At 35.5% G+C, this 24000-nt stretch overlaps 1 protein-coding gene across 3 annotated transcripts in view; it reads left to right on the top strand.

Annotated features, from left to right (window-relative positions):
* Positions 1-24000, top strand: part of LOC106878227 (uncharacterized) — a 65350-nt gene that overhangs the window by 27915 nt on the left and 13435 nt on the right. For 2 of the 3 annotated variants that reach the window (XM_052971673.2, XM_089359635.1), the window contains exons 7-16: positions 1771-1899; positions 4065-4178; positions 5736-6085; positions 10716-10939; positions 11668-11988; positions 14316-14518; positions 17013-17438; positions 19682-19798; positions 21175-21291; positions 23738-23781. In XM_052971673.2, the coding sequence (XP_052827633.2) occupies positions 1771-1899; positions 4065-4178; positions 5736-6085; positions 10716-10939; positions 11668-11988; positions 14316-14518; positions 17013-17438; positions 19682-19798; positions 21175-21291; positions 23738-23781 (2045 nt within the window). The remainder of the gene's footprint in view (positions 1-1770; positions 1900-4064; positions 4179-5735; positions 6086-10715; positions 10940-11667; positions 11989-14315; positions 14519-17012; positions 17439-19681; positions 19799-21174; positions 21292-23737; positions 23782-24000) is intronic. The other variant, XM_089359634.1, reaches the window with a different exon arrangement.

The raw sequence follows: 24000 nt of genomic DNA on the forward strand, positions 1-24000 counted from the left end.
AGATCATTATAAAGTTATCTGCTAGTACATTCCGTCAAGTCATTGACACCAGCAATAGAAACCATAACAAAAACGAAATATATCAACAAAATGCAGTTCTCTGACACATCTAAAGCAGAAGTAACCCCTGAATATGTGCTAACAAAGTTCACACATATTCAGGGGTACTTCTCCCATTCAAACGTACCAGAATGGGAAACAGATGTAAAAATCCTATCTACCATAGGCACATGGCCTGAAATTTTGGGGAGGGGCAAGTCAATTGCATCAACCTGAATGCTCAACTTGTATCTATTTCATTTGACACCTGAAAGAATGAAAGGTAAAGTACTTTGGAAGAATTTGAACTCAGAACATAAAGACAAATGAAATGCTGTTAAACATTTTGTCAGTCATGCTAACAATTCTGCCAGCTCACCACCTTTAAACAGATGTAAAATGATGATGGTAATGATGATACTCACACACACATGCACAGGCATGCACAAGCACACACACACACACACACACACACACACACACACACAAATACACTCACACACAAACACATACTCACACACACACGCATGCACATACACACATTAGACCATCTTGTCATTTCAAAGACTGAGAGTTTAGCAGGAAACATCTTCTCAGTTTGATGTATTGCCATATTGTTCCATGTTGTTCTATGTGGGGATTCAGACCTATCCAGGATATCAAATGACTAGACTCATTCCATCTTCACTGCTTTATTGACTGAGGCAAGTTGGTCATGTGGTACATATGGAAGACTCTTGTTTGCCTAAAGTCTTCTTGTACAGTCAGCTTAGTTCTGATGCCAGGTACCAAGGCTGCCCACTGCTCAGATATATGAACATTCTAAAGATCTATTTGAAGACCTTCAAGATAAATCTGAAGACATGAGAACTTGTAGCATTGAATAGAGCTCAGTGGAGAAGCTCTTACTAACAAACCATCTCTCAACTTTGGGGAAACCAGGATCAACACTGCATAGTTCCAGGATCAATACCTCACCATAGTTCCAGGGCCAATCTACCCCTAGATGGTAGAGATCACCACAGCAATGTCTACAACAGGATATATAGGCTTAATGAGTATATATGGAATACAAAATATAGAGTACAAAATAAAGAATTCAAAATACAGAGCACAGAATAAATACAAAATAAACAAAAGGAGTTATTTAATATTCTTATCTTGACAGTCATTTCAAGTGAAATGCAGCTTATACCACAATGATACTCATTTCATCATAAAGATTCATAATGTCATAGGTGTGTAGAGTAATACTGTGGAGGCGCAATGGCCCAGTGGTTAGGGCAGCGGACTTGCGGTCATAGGATCGCGGTTTCGATTCCCAGACTGGGCGTTGTGAGTGTTTATTGAGCGAAAACACCTAAAGCTCCACGAGGCTCCAGCAGGGGATGGTGGCGAACCCTGCTGTACTCTTTCACCACAACTTTCTCTCACTCTTTCTTCCTGTTTCTGTTGTGCCTGTAATTCAAAGGGCCAGCCTTGTCACACTGTGTCACGCTGAATATCCCCGAGAACTACGTTAAGGGTACACGTGTCTGTGGAGTGCTCAGCCACTTGCATGTTAATTTCACAAGCAGGGTGTTTCGTTGATCAGATCAACTGGAACTGTCGGCGTCGTAAGCGACGGAGTGCCAACAACAATGTAGAATAATACAAATTCACTGTCCTAATTCTTTCACATGTATATAAACACACAAAACTAATGATATATCTGTTTTTGTCTTATTTTAGCAGTGTTTCCTCCTGATCCATGTCATAGTGCCCCCTGCAAGAATGGGGCCAGCTGCTGGAGGACAAGCAATGGAACCAGCTTCACTTGTGAATGTCAGATTGACTACACTGGAATGCTATGCGATTATGGTAATTCCTCGTTTTATGTTTATTTTTTCAGTTTTATTTTTTATATTCTTTTTTTGGGGTCCAGTCAATTCGTCGACAGCAATTTGTCATTGTTTAATTTGTCTCCAGTCCATTCATCATTGGTCAATTTGTCCCCAGGTCAATTCGTCCCCAGGTCAATTCATCATCAGTCTATTTGTCAAGATCATAGGAAAAATGGAAGAACGAATATCTGAATTAAAAAAAGGTTTATTTTAAGGTTTGCTGTATTACATATTTATTTTTTCTTAAAATTTAAGATTGTGTGCAATTCATCCTCATCCTCATCATCATTTAACGTCCGCTTTCCATGCTAGCATGGGTTGGACGATTTGACTGAGGACTGGTGAACCAGATGGCTACAACAGGCTCCAATCTGATCTGGCAGAGTTTCTACAGCTGGATGCCCTTCCTAACGCCAACCACTCCGAGAGTGTAGTGGGTGCTTTTACATGCCACCGGCATGAAGGCTAGTCAGGCGGTACTGGCAACGGCCACGCTCAAAATGGTGTATTTTACGTGCCACCTGCACAGGAGCCAGTCCAGCGGCACTGGCAACGATCTCACTCGAATGTCTTTACACGTGCCAGAAAGGCGACGCTGGGCACAGTTAAATTGTTTATAGAAAAATAATTTTTTGATTTGAATCATATTTTTCCATGACATTTTTGATACATAAGTTCATATCTCTGTATTTTTTTCTTTTGGCTTGTTCTCCTTATATAAACTTCTGCAATTTGGTACTGGCAAACCTTTCCTCACATTTAATCACATCAATAAGTTTCCAAATATTTGGATGACTAGTATCCATTGTGTTTTATAGCGTGCTGTGGTAGGCTTCTAAACTATTTGTTGTACAAGCAATTCCTGTCATACATTGAGCCCAAACACTTCATATAGGTAATAGAAATGGAGACTCAAGGTGTCGCTTCCTCTGTCCTCTTCCTCTAGGCAGTCCTATATAATTATTTTCAAAACAGGATACAATTGACTGTGGAATATCATCATCATCTACAAGTTGTCCATATCCTTCTACATCATCAACCAGCATTAATCATCTTCCTCATCATCATTATAATTATTGTCATCAGAGCAGCAGGAGTAACAACAGCACCGTCATTAACATCATCTTGCCATCATCAACGTCATTATCATTCCACCATTGACATTATTGCCACTACCACCATCATCATCACCATCACCATCATCACCATCACCATCATCATCACCATCACCATCATCATCACTATTGTCTTCATCATGCTCACTATAATGATAGTGATGACAATTATCATTATCATCATCATTTTTGTAATAATCAATAACCTAGTCACCTCAGTTGCCATCACCATCCTGTTCTTTCTGATCTTCATCCTCGTCATTACCACCATCATCATCATCATCATCATCATCATCATAATAATAATAATCCTTTCTACTGTAGGTACAAGACCTGAAATTTGGCGAAAGTGATTAAGTCGATTACATCGATCCCAGTGCATAACTGGTACTTATTTAATTGACCCTGAAAGAATGAAAGGCAAAGGTGACCTCAGTAGAATTTGAACTCGGAATGTAGAGACACATGAAATAATGCTAAGCATTTCACCTGGCATGCTAACATCACCATCGTTGAATTCATCATCAATCATTGTGTATTTACATCCTTTCACAGCTTAATTTCGTTTTCATCCTTCTAAGTCGAGAGATTAACCCCAGCAATATACTGGTCTCAGGACAATAAAATATACAACTAATTAATATCAGCCATGTGTAAGGCAGTGAACAGACAGAATCATTACTGCATTGGGAAAAATGCTTGGTGGCATTTCTTCCAACTTTATGTTTTGAGTTCAAACACCGGTGGGGTTGACTTTGCCTTTCATCTTTTTGAGGGTGATAAAATAAGTACCAGTTGAACTCTGGGGTTGATGTAAGTGACTTACTCTTTCCACCGAAAACACAGGTCTTGTTCTGAAATTTGAAACCCATATTGGCCATGTGTCTTAAGAACAAATGGTTATTGTTGTTATATTTATTGTTGTTGTTGTATTTGTTAATTGAGGTTATTATTGTCATTATATTTACCATCGTTATGTACTTGTTAACTGTGGTTACTGATATTATTCTTGTTATTGTTATTCCAGGTATAGACGACTGCATTAATAACACATGCCAGAATGGAGCAACATGCGCTGACAAAATTGGATTCTTCACATGTGACTGTGCCGCTGGTTTCACAGGGGCACTATGTGAAACAGGTAAGTGCTTGACAGTAGATAATGAGGAGATATTTACTTGTACCACATGTAGCAGGCATTATGTCATAAAACATGTTATAAATTAAGGTTAGTACACATGTTAAGTATTTACCTGCACATGTCATCGGTGTTAAGCCATTGTCAGGGGTAGTACATGTCTTAAATATTTAGACGTACAACATACAGGTACAACATACTCAAAATTAACTGTAAACTGTAAAAAAGGCAGAATTAAAAAATTAGAATACAGAATATATTATATGAAGGCAAATGGCCTAGTAATTAGCGTGTTGGGTTCATGATTATAAGTTGAAGGATTAAGTTCCTGGTCTGGGCAGGAACTCCTTGGGTAAGGAACATCATTTCGTCCTGATCCAGTTTTCTCAGTTGAAAAGAATACCAACCAACTGATGGTACAGCCCTCTTCTCCTTCTAGCTATCATATCTTCAATGTTCAGCAGGGTCAAAGAGTAAGAGGACTGAGAGGGTATCTACGTCTGCTTATGACAATGCTAGCAACTAATGTGATTAGCAAAAATGAGGTAAAGCTGTCAGATGAATGTAAAAGGTCAGATTGGGCTCTTTTGAACATAAAGCAAGTAGAATATTTGGTCAATATAAAGATCTTCACTCGGGAACAAAAAAAGATAATAAACCAGTCTGGTAGGTGTTAACAAGTACGTTGAAAACGAACATGAAAAAAAAAGCACACTGACAACCCTGGGGAAGTGGGGAGGGGACTTTCGGAAAGTTCACAAGATCCGATTTTTCTGTCATAATTTTCAGTAAAATGGATATATTGATTTTTTTTTTTTTTTTTTTTTTTTTTACGGAATCCCCCGTTTTTGGTTATGGAGGATCCGATTCCGAAAAAAAATTTTCCAAAAATCACATTTTCAAAATTTCAATTACCCCTTCATTTTTCACTTTTACCACCATATTTTTCTTTTTTTTTTGCAAAATACGTAGAAAAATACAAAGATTATGATTCTGAAAAAATTAAATTTAAATTTGTGTTTATTTTTTCCATATTCTTAATCGTATTTTCCCATATAGATTGATGGAAAAAAATAAAAATTCGAAAAAGGTTTTTAAAAAAAGTTAAAAAACAATGAAAAAAACCCACTTTAATTTCACATGAATTACTTTGTCATATTACTATGGAAAATTACTCTGAAAGAAATCTTCGCAGAAAGGTGAATAGATTGATTACATTATGTTATCACAGTTTCTTGAGATTTGGCTGTTATTTCTAGCATATGGATAGCCTGCTTGAAAGCCAGAGGGTAGATATTCTTTTTTCTTTTCTTTCTGTTAAAAAATTGAAGTTTTACAAATAAATTTTTTTCAGAATTGTAATCTTTGAATTTTTCTACATATTTCACAAGAAAAAAAATAACGGGAAAAGTGAAAAATAAGTGGTGGTGGTGGTGATGGTGGTGATGATGATGAACAGATATTGGTATAATTGATTTAAAACTAAGACCAATATAATATTTATATTATGGATTATATAACTTCTCTATAACAGATAACAATATGATTTTTATATAACAGATATCAATGAGTGTGAAAGTTCACCTTGCATTAATGGAGGCACATGTGAGCAGCCTACACCTGACAACTTCTTCTGCAGGTGTCCGGAAGGAAGTTATGGTCGATTTTGCCAAATTATTCAAGATGCTTGCTCAACTCAAAACCCTTGTTTGAACGGTGCCACATGTCAACCTGGACGAGGCCTTAATTACACATGCATCTGTCCCCTGGGTTTTACTGGATATAACTGCACTTCAGACATTAATGAGTGTAATTCCAATCCTTGCAGAAATAGTGGTACCTGTGAACAGGGTCCTCCTGGTACCTTTTATTGTAACTGCCCTTTGGGTTTCACAGGATTGCACTGTGAGGTAAGATAAATACTTCTGGTATCCCTTTTTTTGATTTTTTTTCTTTTCCTTTATTATTATGATTTTAATTCTTGAGAATGGGTGACAGAGTCAGAAAAAAAAATTGAAAATAAAAAGAACTGAACAGATTGATTCATAATTACTGATGTTCATTCATATCATATTAGAAAAATGTTGACAAACAGACACTTAAAGGTGAGTTCATTTCTCCAAAGATACAAGCTAGCATGGAAAGCAGGCATAACTGATGATGATGATGATGATGATGATGATGACGATGACGACGACGACGACGACGATGACGACGACGACAACGACGACGACGAGGATATGTAGGTTAGCTGAGTTAGAGGTTAAAATAACCGCCTAAGGGATAGAAATATCCATTACACTACCAGTATATTACCTATGCTTAACCATGGGCATACATATGCCAACATATTAACTTAAATCATAATAAAACAATTAACTATATTGTAAACATTTTATGGAACTTAAAATCTAAATAGTTATAGAGTTTAAAGAATAAAACTATGATACATAAATTAGCCAGACCCATACAGGGTAGACTAACCTGTATGGTCTGGCTAAGTCAAAAGGCTTTTTTTGTATTCTTCCTTTCTACTTGGAAAGTTTAAATCTAGTTACAACAATATGTCCTTCTGTTGAAAAATAGGTAAAGACAAGGATAAACATGAGTTTATCAAGAATCAAAATTTAAAGAAAACAGAAAATGGAGAAATATTGATGAACAACAATTGTTGTTCATCAATATTTCTCCATTTTTTCCATTTATTTAAGCAATGTGAACATTACATTAAATGTAAAATGCAGAGCAATCCTCAGCTGCACAAAGATATAGAAATGCACTGAAATTTCATTTCAACAGAAGGACATATTGTTGTAACTAGATTTAAACTTTCCAAGTAGAAAGGAAGAATACAAAAAAAGCCTTTTGACTTAGCCAGACCATACAGGTTAGTCTACCCTGTATGGGTCTGGCTAATTTATGTATCATAGTTTTATTCTTTAAACTCTATAACTATTTAGATTTTAAGTTCCATAAAATGTTTACAATATAGTTAATTGTTTTATTATGATTTAAGTTATATAAATTTTAATTTTCATTCATGATTTTATAAATAAAACTTTCATTCATGTTTTTATATCTCTTTATTCTATTCTTTTTCTTTACACAATATCTTCACACAACTTCTTTCTAACAAACGCTTATTTATTAGTTTAACATTCAAAATTTTAGTTTAAACTATAGCTTCGTTGAGATAAGTATTGCTTTTATTTTCAATAATATTGTTAAATGATTTTCTATCATTGATTGGTAATATATGTATTTTTATATTAATTCACTTGATAATTAATATTAGCTGATATCCTATTTCACTCTAAGTTAATAGTATAAAGTTTAACATTTTAGTTTAAACCAAAACTTCGATTAGATTAGTGTTGCATTTATTTCCAATAATATTGTTTAATATTTCTTTTTGATTTATTCAATAAATAAGTATTTTTTTATATCATTTCTTTGATTATTAGTTAATATTCTAATTAAGGTTAAGTTAATAGTATAACATTTAAAATTTTATTTAAACTAAAGATTTGATTAGATAAGTTTTGCATTTCTTCTCAGTAATTTTGGTGATATAATTATTTTTGTATAAATTAATTTATATAAATTAATTTTTGTTAGTTTATATTAAAATTATATTACGTTTATAATTTTAGTTTAACCTAAAACTTCGTTTAAATTGTATTTTAAACAAAAGATTCGTTAAGATAAGATTTTCATTTAATATTTCTGTTAGTTTATATTCTAATAAACGTAAAGTTAATAATGTCACATTTATATTTTTCGATAAAATTAGTATTACATTTCTTTTTAATAATATTGTTTAACATCTTTCTATTTTGATATAATAAGCATTTATATATATATTCATTTGTTATTTATTGTTGGTTGATATATAGATTCATTTTATTATTGTTGTATTTTGACCTGAAGATTAGCTATATTTTTGAATAGAATTGATTTTTGATTGATTTAATCGATTTTATTTTATTTTTATTTGAAAATTTGGTTATGAAAAACGTGTAGTCGTTTTATAATTATTATCTTATGATTTTTACTTTGTATTTTATACTTCTTTATAGTGTATTTACTTATTAATTTTCCCTATATGTGACTGTGGATTTTCATGGATGAGTTCATCATGAACTTTGGTTCTTTTCTCTAAATTATACATTTATATATATATATATATATATATATATATATACATATACTAGCTGAATTACTCGGTAATATCCAGAAAAGTGGAGGTTATTTCCAGTTCCCATTCCCATTAAACTGTTTCATCTCCTATCCCATTCCCTGTTCAGTTCTCCTTTTAGTTCCACTCCCATTCCTATCCCCAATCCAATGTCAATATATAAATTTTAGAATCAGTCTGGTATAATTAAGCCATTAAGTATTCTATTAACATTTATGATAATAATTTATTGCTAAAAATAGGTATTACAAACTATTAATGTGAATAAGAAATGTCCCTATATTATTTTAACAAACGAACATGCATCTGAGTAAAATAAATGAGTTGACCAGTAATACCAGAAAAGCAGGGGTTATTCCCAGTTCCTGTTTACCATTACACTGTTCCATGTCTTATCCCGTTTCCTGTTCAGTTCCCACCTTTATACCCAACCTGTCATTTATGGTAATAGTTTATTGCTAAAAATGGGTATTACAAACTAATAATTCGATTAGTGGGTGAATAAGGAATCTCCCTGTATTATTTTAATAAATGAATATGCATTTGAGTAAAGTAAATTAGATGAATAGATTTACAAATACATTGACAAATAGTCCACGTATTGTAGCTGATATTGTCATATGTCCTAGCTTATCATAGCTGATTTGTAAAAATGTGCTACAGCTGCACTCCCATTATGGATTTTTATTGAAATCCAGTTCACCTATAATTATTAGGAACAAATAAATAACAAAATCATATTTAATGTGGGAAATTATTTCAATATACCAAATTTGAAAATTTTGAAGTAATTTGAAAATTTCACAATATGAGACAGCAACAGGGAAGACCCTACAAAAGTAGAGAGATAGACAGTTATAAGATGTGACACACACACACACACACACACACACACACACACACACACACACACAATTTTAAAAACATACACACAGGTAATCACAAGTTTAAAATGGTGCATAGTATAAATATGTATGCATGTATGTATGTATGTATATATATATATATATGTATGTGTATGTGTGTGAGCATTTCTTAATGATGGACAGCAGAAAAAAACACTTACTCCCTCTCTCCTTAAACCTACATATTCCTCACACCCACCTTTCCGTGTGTATGTGTGTGTGTGTGTGCATGTGTGTGTGTGTGTGTGTTCGTGTGTGTATTGTATCTATGTATTTACAAAAACATGTATGCAGTGTTACATGTATATGACAGCTATATTAATTTATCATCCCATTTTTTACCTCCGTTCTTGCCTTCACTAATATGTCCCCCTCTCTTTGCCATTACCATTACCTCAGACTTATACTTTTTGCAAATTTCTCATTTTATCACATAATTTGCCCAATGACTCTGGGTGCACATTATAGATTTTTATTGAAATGCATCTAGGCTATTATTGAACTGAATGTAACATAAATGCAAAGTTTCATAAATATTGGCTTGGTGGTTTAGGCACTAAGATGGTAACAGACAGACAGATAGAAATTGCCATTTATATGTGTGTGTGTGTATGTGTGCGCGTGTGTGTGTGTATGTGTGTGTGTGTGTATGTGTGTGTGTGTATGTATGTATATCATCATCATCATCATCGTTTAACGTCCGCTTTCCATGCTAGCATGGGTTGGACGATTTGACTGAGGACTGGTGAAACTGGATGGCAACACCAGGCTCCAATCTAATTTGGCAGAGTTTCTACAGCTGGATGCCCTTCCTTACGCCAACCACTCAGAGAGTGTAGTGGGTGCTTTTACGTGTCACCCGCACGAAAACGGCCACGCTCGAAATGGTGTCTTTTATGTGCCACCCACACAAGCCAGTCCAGGGGCACTGGCAACGATCTCACTCGAAAATCCTACGGGAGCCAGTCAGGCGGTACTGGCAACGGCCACGCTCAAAATGGTGCATCTCATGTGCCACCCGCACAAGAGCCAGTCCAGGGGCACTGGCAACGATCTTACTTGGCTTGTCGGGTCTTCTCACGCACAAGCCATATATGTATGTATATATGTATGTATGTATGTATGTATGTATGTATACAATTTGTTTCCATACAGTCTCCAGGTACCAAATTTCCTTTACAAACCATTGGTTGATCCAAGGTTATAGAAAATGACACTCGCTTGAGGTGCTGCACAATGGGACTGAATCGAACACCAAGCAGTTGTCAAGCAAACTTTTTAATCTCACAAACATGCATTTACTTGTTAAGTAAAAACACTTTCAACATTATACTTTTTCCTTATTTACTTTGTTATATTTCTGTTTTCTTTCTTGCTATTTTTTATCAAAAATTTTGTTTAATTTTTTTATTTTAATTTAACCCCCTCTACAAAAAGGTTAATATCAACGAGTGTAAACCAAATCCTTGCTTTCATGGAGTATGTAAGAATGGATCACCTGGAAGCTACATTTGCATCTGTTATGATGGCTATCTCGGTGACCAGTGTGAGATAAGGAGAGACATGTGTCTGTACCAGCCTTGTCTTAATAATGGCACTTGTCAAAATACATCCCCCGGTAACTATGTGTGTATCTGTGCAGTTGGATTCGAAGGTAACAGGTAAGACTACTTTCAAAAATAAACATGTAATTGTACCTGTATATGTGGTCAATTATGGTAAGTGGTGATTTGTCTGATCAGTGCAAGCTTGGGGAAAAATGGATGTACAATGATGGGACGGTGATGGTGATGATGAGGATGATGATGATGATGATGATGACAACGACAATGATGAAGATGATGATGATGATAATGGCAATGAAGAAGACAACAATAATGATGATGACAAGGACATAGATGATGATAATGATGGTGACAACAACGATGACAGTAATGATGACAATGACAACAATGATATCTATGAGGATGATGATGATGACAATGATTATAATGGTGATGAATGTGTTGATTAAGATGGCAATAATGATGGTGACAACACTGCTGCCAAAAATGAAGATGATGATGACAGCAACAACGAGGAAGATGACAACGATGATGATGACTATAACGATGACAATAACAATGACAATAATTCTATTATCTAAGGTGGTGAGCAGGCAGGATCATTAGCACACTGGGCAAAATGCTAAACAGCATTACATCCATTTTTACATTCTGAGTTCAAATTCTGACAAGATCGACTGTGCCTATCATTTTTCTGAGGTCAATAAAATAAGTACCAGTTGAGCACTAAGGTCAGTGCAATCGACCTATCCCCTTCCCAGAATTTTCTGTACCGAAATTCGAAATCAATAATTCTATTATCTGTTTTACTTTTCTGGTTTCAGATGCCAAATTGATCATGACGAATGTGAAATCAACAAGTGCCAACACAATGGTATTTGTCGTGAAGGGAAGCCTGGCTCATTCTATTGTGAATGTCTTCGTGGGTTCAATGGTAAATTATGTGAAAGAGACATTGATGAGTGTGCCAGTCATCCTTGTGTTAATAATGGTCAATGCCGACAGGGAAAACCTGGTTTTTTCATCTGTGATTGTCCCCAAGGCTTTAGTGGAATTACTTGTCAAGGAGAGATTGATTTCTGTAAGTCAAGGCCTTGCAGGAATGGTGGTACCTGTCTCCATGACGAAGGCAGTGGGTTTTATCAGTAAGACAAGAGTGTTCTCATTTTTTATTTTACATTTTTGTTAACGTTTTTCTCTTTTCATTATAATGCTAATCCAGTATAGAAGGAGGTGCTGAAAAGTTTCTGGTTTTAAGGGTGTTACAAAAGGCCTGGTTGGAGGCCCAACTTTTCAGGTTCTTATACAGGGCCTAGAAAACCTGAAGGAGTGCTGCAATAAGTGTGTGAATCTGAGAGGGGAATATGTTGAATAAAATCATAATTAACTGATCCTCCTTTATTTTCTTTTACCTAAAACCAGGAACTTTCAGCACCTCCTCATGTATATATATTTATATATGTGTGTGCATGTGCATACGTGCATGTGTGTGTGTATTTTAAATGATTAATACAAAAGAGTGTAACTAGATGCATTTATTAGCACAACAATCATTTCGGCTTCATTCTGCACTGGTCCTTAGTGGGTGTGGGATGATGTAATAACACCAGGTGCAATGCAAAGTGCAAAAGAACTTCATCAGGTGACATGAGATCCTTCAAAAGTTAGCAAGTTTACATTTCATTTTCACTTCAAGTTATATGCTGATGGTCCCTCTCGCACACACACACACACACACACACACTCACACACATACACACACTCACACACACACACACACACACATAAATATATATATATACATATACACACACACACACACACACACACACACACACACACACACACACCCACACACACATATATATATACATATATATATACATATATATATACATATTAGATTGGAGCCTGGTGTTGCCATCCGGTTTCACCAGTCCTCAGTCAAATCGTCCAACCCATGCTAGCATGGAAAGCGGACGTTAAACGATGATGATGATGATGATGATGATATATATACATATATATATATATATATATATATATATATATATATATATATATATATATATATACAGGATGTGGTGAATAAACTGTCATCTAAATTATGCAAAAATGAAAATAACACTGACATCTCATTTTAACAGATATATTTATCAAAAATTATACAAAGATATCTTGAAATACTAAAGAGTAAATTTTTTCAATAACATCGCCATTTGCTTCAACCACAGCCTCCACACGACTTTGGAATCTCCTGCAACTCTTTTGGATGGTTTCCTTCTTTAAATTGGTGAATGCCGCCATAATCCTTGTCTTCAGTTCATCTTTGGTGTTACAAGGAGTTTTGTTGGACTCTCGCTCAACTGCACCCCACACATAATTATCAAGGCGGTTGCAGTCTGGGGAATTAGGTGGCTAGATATTAGGGGTGATGTGGTTTCAGAAATTGTCTGACATCCATGACTGGGTTCTCCTGGTTATGTGGCATGGTGCAGAGTCTTGTTGCCAGACATAGGGTCTTCCAGCAGCTACCCTCTTGACCCAGAACAACACTACCTCCTCCAGGCACCTGATGTAGGCCTCCGTGTTGAGCCTGAGACCATGTGGGAAGATGAATGGAGGCATAACATTGCCATCGCCAGTGATCACTCCAAACACCATAATGCTGACTGGATGTTTCAGACATTTTCAGGAGAGACATTAATTTCAAAGAAGTACAAAACTCTAATCTCCTTCAAAGTAGAATCTTCTGACTTCAATGCACTTGTAGCACTCAAGTCACTTTGTGAAGGCCCCATGGAAGTCCTCCAAAGTGAAGGTGTCTAGAACTCTTGTCACAGCCTCCTTCATTTTCGAAATGACTGTGCCTGTGGTTCTCCTGCAGCTAGGAAACAGCCAAAAACTCGCAGGAAGCAAGGACTAGACTAGGGAGAGTAAGGGACAGTTTTGATGCCCATCACTGTTAAATAATTTCTTATCATCACTGAGCATCATGAAAACAAACTATGTACAAATTTAGCACATGTTCAGATCTTCATGAATAATTCTGGGCACAGCTGCCTTACCAACTCCAAATCTTATGCTTATCGTCTTTATAGATGCACAACAGTCTTCATCCAGAAAATTATGAATTTTTCTCAACTAGCTCTGATATTCTGTTTATCACATCCTCTCTACCATTCTTGAACTTCTTATACCAGTGAAAAAGTTAATTCATAAGCAATTAGATGTGTGTGTGCATGTGTGTGTGTGTGTGTGTGTGTGTGCGCGCGCATGTGTGTATGTATATATGTGAGTGTGTGTATGTGTGTGTGTGTGTGTGTGTGTGTGTATGCATATATATATATATATATATATATATATATATATATATATATATATATATATATAAATATATAAATATATATAAATATTTATATATATTTATATATATATAAATTCACACACACACCCCTATGCAATTTTACAGATGTGTCTGCCAAGTTGGATATACTGGAAAAAACTGTGAAATGGATTTGAATGAATGTTCATCTTTCCCTTGTCAAAATGGTGGAACCTGCAGTGAAGATCGTATTGGTTCCTTCAAATGTACATGTCCACAAGGTCTAACTGGAACATTCTGTAATATTGACATCAATGAATGTGAGGGGCAACCTTGCCTAAATTCTGGAAGTAAGTTGTTTACTTTAGTTGTTTAGCTGTTTATCTGTTTGTTCTCCCCAACGTGAACCAACCAAATTGTCTACATTCCAGTTTGTATAATATTCCTCTCTCTTCTCTCTCTTCTCTGCCTCTCTGTCTGTCTGTCTGTCTTTCTGTCTCTCTGTCTCTCCTCTCTCTCTCTCTCTCTCTCTCTCTCTCTCTCTCTCTCTCTCTCTCTCTTGCATGTCTTCTCATGCCTTACTGTTCCCCTTTTTCTCTTCCTCTTTCTGTTCCTCTTTCAGTCTCTCTTTAGCTCTAGATATCTTTTCCTCCTTTTGTTTGGTTATCTTCCTTTTTTACACAATTTCTCTTGTTTTATTCTCATAAAGAAACCTCATATAATCAAATTGCACACATAATTCGTTTCATAGATAATTATTCCTTACCTTACACCTTCATTTTCTCCCCATCACATAAGGCCTCCATCAATCTATCTTAAACATGCATGTATGTACAGACCTGAGCAAGACTCTTTTTGAGGAAGATTCCAGTTGTCCATACGGCAAGTCTCTTCTCTCCATGTCACCTATTTATCCATGGAAATAGTTACTAAATTCGGCCAATATAGCTTTGCACTAGTGTCACCACAGGTATTGTCCTCAAAATGTAATTACATAAAACAGCTATAGCAAAATATCATGCCTGACCCTCTAAAAGCTCCATCAATCAACCATCCTGGATTAGTATGTTACAATTAGATATTTCTATGTCAGGGTCATCACTGTAGCAGTAAGATGTTTCTCTGGATGTGTGAACAGTATTACAATTTGGTATCAAGTTGATATGGATGAAATGAAAGCAAATTCTATGGAGATTTTAAATGCAAAAGTATTTATTTTTCTCATTAGTAACTAAATGTTGTTGTTACTACAAACAACAAAGAAAGATACTTACATAAGTAAGATAGTTCACAGTTTATATGAGATGTAGTTGGATCAGATATAACAGTAATCACCATCACGTGTTTCTTTGAGTTAGCTAGTTAGGATGGGTTAAGTTACTATTTTCTGAAGACCAGGCATTTCAATGTGATCATGCAAATATCTATGTAATGATTATTACATAAGATCCAAGTATTTGTTAGTGAAACATGGGTAAAGATTATGTAATTTATGATGTTATGATATAAAGACAACCTAAATCTATTGTTTTACTCTGCTCTCAGATATAAACTCTGTAAATTAGTCAAATGTATAAAATATCATAAGTAAACTGGAGGACAATTTGTTTAATACATGACTGGAATTTGGATACACATGGATTTATATGGAGTACTAAGCATTGGTTAACTGTTATGCCATCTATTCACATTAGAAATTCTGAAATTCTAGCAGTACTGTGGAAATTCCACAGTGTAAATCAGCATATTTGAAAACGTTATATCATTATATTGAACACAAGTAAGGAATTTCAAAAAATTCTTTTGAAATCCTGTCATTTAATCAAAACTGTACATTCAAATAAAATCAAAAAGAACTTAGAAAGGTGTTATGGGGATAATAGTAATAATGGAATACCTCTCCCCTGTGATGAGCAGTATGTACTAGTCATTATAAATACTGTGAAGTAGGAAGTCATAAGAGTGTCAGTGTCTGTGAAGTAGTCATAGATAGACAGTCGTGTCTTTACTGGTCTCACTAACTATACTGCTATACCAGAGTGGGCATGATAACAATCCGACAGAGGATTACAACAGTGGTGACAAGGAATTAACAAACTTACGACAAATTAATAAACTCATGAGGATTAAACGAACTCACAAAGAGTTACGAAACTCACAAAAGTATTTTGTGTGAATTTTATGATATACAAAATTGTAAATTTATGAAAGAATTGTCGGCCGGTTTGCTCGAGTTGCAAAAATAGCAACAACAGCTGAAAGAAGAACAACAGCAACAATTACTATTGCAGTAACAAATGCTACATTTAATGAATAGTAAGTCATCAAAAAGTACTGAAAAGATGTTCTCACCAGATTATGTTTCAAACTCCTTCAAGTTGTACTATAGAAAATACCAATAGAATGATTGCTTAATCTCACAGAACTACCCATTGCCGAGTACTGAGGAAGTGTTGGCAAAATTGAATGGAGTGAAATTCTTCTCAAAATTAGACCTCTTGGAGGCATACTCACAAATCCAAGAGGAAGAATGCTCACACTTATTAGCCATTAATACACACTGTGGCTTATTTAAATTTAAGCAGTTTCCCTTCAATGTAAAAGAGGTTCCTTCCATATTTCAGCAAGTAATGGATATGGTTTAACATTAAACTCAGAATTTTTTAATAGGATACATATTAGTTAACTTTTAAAAGGAAAACGTTGGTAGTGACTTCAAAGTTTCAGTTTGCTCACCATTACACACACACACACACACACACACACACACACACACACACACACACACACACATACACACACACAAACCTAATTATCATATATGTATGTTTTTCTTTCACACAGCATGTGTTCAAAGCAGACGTGGATTCTTTGATTGCTTCTGTATTCGTGGCTACACAGGGAAGTTATGTGAAACCAAAATTGATGAATGTGCGTCACACCCATGCAAAAATGGTGGTACCTGCGCAAACACAGAGCCTGGATTTGTATTCTGCAGCTGTCCAATTGGTTTCCAGGGTGTCTACTGTGAAAAAAAGGATGATGCTTGTCGTTCAGCACCATGTCGTAATGGTGGCAAGTGTGAGACAAGACCAAGGGGCAACTATCTGTGCCACTGTAGAAATGGCACCCAGGGAAAGCAATGTGAGTTTGACATCAATGAGTGTGCCAGCCACCCTTGTCTAAATGGTATATGTCGCCAGGTGGGCCTTGGCGGGTATGAGTGCCTTTGTAATGACACAGGATTTACAGGGAAAAATTGTGAAACTGGTGAGTATGTTTATACCTAACCTATTGACTTATGCATACACACTTAAACACACACATGTACATGCACATACACACATACACATCAAAGAAGATGCAAGTTATGCATAACTGAAAGATTGCTCATTCTTTTTAGGTCCAAGAATTCCACTACACTATTTAATTCCAGATCTGAAATTTTTAGCAAATGCAAGCACAGGACAAGTTTCTTTTGTTGCACTGGAAGGCATCACCTGCTCCAGATTGGATAGCATCAGCCTTCTTTACATTTTTTCTTATTTTTTTCTTATGTCTTCTCATAGAACAGTATCCTGGTTTTAAATACATCAAATGATATGCACTGAACCTGAATGATTGTTTGGAGATACATGGCATGTTATATAAACCTGCCAGTTTATTGCTTTTCTAAAGCTTGGAACTATTATTAGCTCTTTTACAAATTGTGCACATTAAATGATATTTATCTCACACTGAATGAAGTACTTTTTTCACTGATCCTATGTATAAAACAACTGTAAACTACATACATATGTATGTATGTATGTACGTATGTATGTATGTATGTATGTATGTATGTATGTATGTATGTATGTATGTATGTATGCATGTGTCTCTTTTATTTTTTATTATAAATCTTCCACTGAGGAGGGAGCCGGTTTCCAACAAAGATAGAAGGCTTTATTTTTGGGATGTAGTTAACATAGATATATTCACATTTGGAACTTGAGAAAAGTCTTGCATAATTTTACTCACAGATTGCACTTGTAATGTACGAATTAGCCAATCGATTTCTCTTTCAAGAAAATCCCAGTTTATCCAGATTCTCTTTTAAACATTTACTAACAAAACCTAATGCTCCAATTATTATTGGTATGAATATGAATTCATAGTCTGTATATAAAAGCTGGAGGTTTGGAGGCAGTTATCCATAGATATCCTCTTTTTCTTTGATTTTCAAAGTTTATTTATATCAGCAAGGCAGCTGACCTCTATGATGGTACATACCTTTGTCCCTCAATCCCAAACAATAGTGTCCAGTCTGTTATGTTAACATTTGACAGAAGTTTTGATGGGAATATTCCACCAATATTTATTGAGTTGGTGTTTATGAATATGTTCCATAACAAAGGGATTTTCTAAGTTTATTTCAGGACAGTCTTTTTTGCGGATAGCACTGTAAATTGCTTTAGCAACATTGTGCCACATAGGGAGGTAGTACTGTGATGACATTTTAGGGCAGCTGCTAATCACATGTGTAAAACTTGACATAGCTTACACATGCAGTTGTACTTTGAGATTACAAGGGCATCACTGTCTCTTGTTCACCAGGTACTTTGTGGAAATCTCCAGTTCCTGGATTGAAAATGCACAGCCTTCAAAATGCGATGTGGGTTTGGGGTTTGGGGCACTGACTTTCCTCGTTCTATAACCAAATATGAATATTTCTTTTGACCAAATTCCATACCTGTATCACTTGAAAATGTTGCTATTAATTCCAGTTGTTTTTGGCATTAACACTTTGTGCATAAATCTTCAGGTCGTCTACATAGAAATTGTAAGTTACACAGACATTTCTAGCAGTTGGAGATCCTAGCATGTAACCATTTGTTTTCTTCAGTAGGAACGATAATGGATTCAGTGCTAAAATGGAAAAAAGTACAGATAGATTATCTCCCAGGAATATTCTCTTTGGAATGCCTATACTGTCAGACACAATTATTCTGTTCTCAGCTGTAAGGGTAAGAATAGTTGTCCATGTCTTTGTGAGTCTCTCTATAGCAGCAACTAAGGTAGTAGGCACTTTTGCCAGACGTACGCACTTCAACAGCCATGAATGAGGGACAGAGTCAAATGCCTTCTTATAGACAAGCCATACTGTCAGAAGGTTTCCACATTGTTTTCTTACTTCAGACAGTACACTTTGTTTATTAAAAGTGTATGTATGCATGTATGTATGTATGTATGTGTGTGTGTATGTGTGTATGTGTGTACATGTTTGTGCATCATGTAACAGTTGTAAATGAATGTCACTCTTCTATAAGCAATGTTATTCATTTCCAATATACTGTGTCAGCATGTCTGGTCATTACCCTGCTTGGTAACAAGTGGAGGGTGGCAACAGGATTAGCATTCAACCATAGAAAATTTTCCTCAGTGGATTCCATTCAACCCATTCAAGCTTGGAAAAGTGATGATAATAAATATATTAAAATGAAGATCATAGACATATTCTTTTTAATTTCAAGATATCAAAGAATGTGATTCTCGTCCATGTCTAAACAATGGTACTTGCTGGGAAGAAGAACCTGGAAACTTCAAATGTCTGTGTCAAAATGGTTTCAATGGAGATTTATGCTATAATGGTGAGTCATGTTCTACTAATTTTTCCTATCATTTGGACAATAATGATGGTGATTATGTTCATATAGGCATACATACATGCATGCATGCATGCATGTATGTATGTATGTATGTGTGTATGTATGCATGTATGCGTGCATGCATGCATGCATAGGTTGGGAAACCGATTTGTAGAGGCAAGAAGCACTCTGCCCAATTAGATACCAAATGATCTCATGACCCACAACCAGAAGCAAGTGCCCACTACTGTGCATGAACTTATCTCTTCTAGTTCATTTCCACCTTAAGCCACTAACCTCCTTATAAACACACCCTGAACCTTCACCATCTACTTCATCCCCAAAATTCACAAAATGGGACACATTATCTTAAACCTCTTAATCATGTTCTCTTTCCTGCCTGGATAATCCAAACACCTTGGTTTGGTTTGCAAGGTGATGGCACAGCCAGAAGTCGATAGCCAAGACTGAAGGGAGACAATCGTTTACCTTCGTGACTGCAAGATAGTGGCGCTGCCAGAACTTGATAGCCAATGGCAAAGGGAGATAATCATCTATTGTTTACCTTTTTAGCAAGGCTTTTCCTCCTCTATATTTTGAAAGAGGTCTTAGGCCAAGAGTTTTGGGGTGTGACAATACACCATAAAGCCAAACCCCTTATGGACAGGAAACTTTGGGTAACCCCATGAACCAGCCTCCCCCATTAAAATATTAACTGCTCTACAAATTAGAGTGTGCTTCTTCTCTGGATTTATGTCTTTCTACAAATTATATATATATATATATATATATATATATATATATATACATACATATTTGCATGTATATATATATATATATATATATATATATATATATATATACACATGTATGGATGTACATGCGTATGTATGCATGTTAGTGTGCTTGTGTCTCCTTGTTTTTGGCATCATGCACTGATTGTAAACAAAGCCACCATTCTTACAAAAACAGTGTCATATGTTTGCAGTCTTCCATGAAAATATGCCAGGCCATTTAGTCATTCATGTTCAATGACCAGAGGCAATGCTCTTTTGCTTGGAAGTAGGTAAGAATTGGTAACAGGAAGTGCATCCAGCCACAAAGAATTTGCTTCAAGGAATTTTATCTAACCTATACAGTGGATGTTAAAAGAAAGATAAAGATGATAATGATGATGATGGTGATGATGATGATGATAATGATGATAATGATGATAATAATGATTATAATGATTATGATGATTATGATGATTATGTGTACATGTGCTTATGTATCTATGTGTTATATTAAACGGAGACAGTATATGTTTCTGTTTAACACAACACAAATATTTTATAGTTTTTAACCATTTAGAACTTCTCTAATTCTACTGTTAATAGATATCAATGAATGTCTCGATGACCCATGTTATAATGGTGGCTTCTGTGAAGAAGGTGTTCCTGGTACTTTCAAATGCAAATGTCAGACTGGTTATTATGGTGCTCGCTGTGAGAAAGGTAACTAAATCATTTTCCTAACCATCTTCACAGTGTATTCTTGATTCATGTTTTTTTTTTTGTTTTTGTGTTTTTAAAAAAAAACTTACACATGGTTTGTATGTGTAAGTGTGAAGGTGATAAAGAAAGAAAGAAAAAATAAAGAGAGAGAGAGAGTGAGAGAGAATATGCTTTTGCCTGTGTCGAGGCCAAAAGCTCTCTAACAAGATCTTGTAAACAGAAGGTTCGATATCAAAGGCTGAATGATGATCTATGTCTCTGGAGATAAGTGTATGTCTACACACACGCGCACACACACACACACTTATGCATGTGTGTGTGTGTGTGTATGTGTATGTATGTGTGTGTGTATTGTATGTGTATATCTAAGTCTATCTTTACATACTGCTCCACCCCAATTCCCTCTAACAGTCTCTTTTCTAAAATGTGAGCTGCCAAATAGCCCCCACTGTTCTGCTCTGGCCCCTTCTCCCATACCTTAACCCCTCAACTCCTAGTTTAAAGCTGCCTCTCTCATGGTTTGTAGTTTTGTAACTGGCTTTGCAACATCACTAGAGCTGATGGCACAAAAAAAAGCACTCAGTACATACTGTAAAGTTGTTGGCATTAGGAAAGGCATCCAGCCATAAAAACTGTACCAGAGTGAGGCAATGGAGCTTGTTATATATACTTGTAAGTCCTGGTGTTTTTGTTATGTGTTTGTCTGAATGTTGTTTTTTTTTATCATACCTAATGCGCCTACTATTAAGGGAATTGTTTCTGTTTTTAGGCTGCACATTCAAGTTACCTCTATTTCCTGGTCTTTGTATTTTGAAAGTTTCTCTGTTTCTTTCAGAGAAACATTGTCATCTTTTGGTATTGATACATCAATTAGAAAGCATTTTTTTCTTGGTGATCTACAGAGTAGGGTTTCTTTTCTCTCGTTGGCTGTTCTTGTTCGGAATTCATGAACACTTCTCAAGTCCATTTTTGTTAACTCCTTCTGCTTTAGCAGCGTACTGCAGCAGGTCTTGTTTGTTGTTTACCAAATATTCTGCCATCTTTCTTCCTTGATGCACTCCCGTATGTTAATCAGCCCATATCCACCGTTACCTCTCTTCATGTAGAGCCTGTGGACATTTGCCTTAGGGTGGAGGGAACCATGCATTGTCATTGTCTTTCAGTTAGTGTGTTGTGTCCATTTCAGGATGGGTGCACTATAGCAGACTACAGCAACAGCCCATATGTTGATGGCAGTCACAAGGTTCCTTGAGTTGAGCTTTGATTTCAAGAGAAGTTTAAGATGCTTGAAATATGCAATGATGACCTTGTTTTTCATTTCTTTGTGCAAGATATTGTCCAGCTCCAGATCCTGAGGTACTTGTACCCATCATCATCCATGTCTTTCATTCTCTCTCCATTTGGCAATTCTATGCCCCTACAATTTACTCTTTTCCCTCACTTCAAAGTAAGCACCGTACACTTTGAGATACCGAATTTCATTCCTATATCCTTGCTGCACATTTCATCATCATCATCATCATCATCATTAACTGTATCATCATCAATGTTTTAATGATTTTTTTCTTAATGTTGACATATTAGATAGGTCTTCAGTATAGCATATTGCTATTTGTCTTGAGTTTCTGTCTTATATATGTCCTATCCTGCATTCCAAAATGTTTCATTCAGCCATTTTGTTCCCTGGGTCTACTTTACCAACAACATATGGTACATTTTCACAAGGGATTCAGTGTTCAAACATGACATATTCATACTCTCACAGTCCTCTTTCCCTGACAGAATGATTAATCTTTCGTAATATCTAATCACTGTAAATTTATTTGTGTTACACCTCTGATTAATAAGCATTACACATCCTGTGATTCAGGCCAACCTCATATCACCCCAGTTGTCACAGATCTTCACACATTAAATTCAGATTCATGCGGTCCAATCATACACCATCATACTTCTTACACATACTCTTTTTCTCTTTTCACCTCAAATATTCAAATTCATGAGGCCAGAGCTTATCCAAATTTTCAGTATATTTAGGCTCTGAATGGAATACTTGTCTGTCACAGGACTAACCCCTAGGTACCAATAGTATTCATTTTCATTTGAGTGTACTGGAGCAACATGAAATGTCCTGCCTTGTTTCAAGGATCAATCGCATAATCTAAAGATCATGAGCTTTTCACATGAAGAGAGAAGCACTTAGTTGCTAACAGTAGAGGCAACACAGCTCCCTTGACTTTTACTTAATCCTTTTTATAAAATTTATGCTTTCATTTTATCTCTATTTATTAATTCTTTTTTTCATTTTTGGAGTTGGATGTTACAGTCACCTGCCATCGTTACCTATGCCTACATTCTATACTAATTAAGTTGTAAAAGGAATCACTTACACCTACCAAACCTATCTTAACATAAATAATATATATGATTGTGGTTTCTATTCCAGAGAAGATTTGCCACAACAAATGTTTCAATGGAGGAACATGTAAGGTGAGAACCATTATAAACAGTTTTCTTTATCAATATTCTACCAATAATAAGCAATTTATTGTTGTCTATCATACTTAACTCCTGTGGGGTAAAAAATCTGTAGAGCTGTGGAAAGGGGATGGTAAAAGTGCATGTGTGATAGAGAGAGAGAGAGATACAAAAGAATGCTACCGGTACAGGCACACATACATACATATATTTGAATGCAATTGCTGGCTT

The sequence above is a fragment of the Octopus bimaculoides genome, chromosome 11 (genome assembly GCF_046866305.1).
Source record: "Octopus bimaculoides isolate indiv1 chromosome 11, ASM4686630v1, whole genome shotgun sequence".
Classification (NCBI taxonomy): domain Eukaryota; kingdom Metazoa; phylum Mollusca; class Cephalopoda; order Octopoda; family Octopodidae; genus Octopus; species Octopus bimaculoides.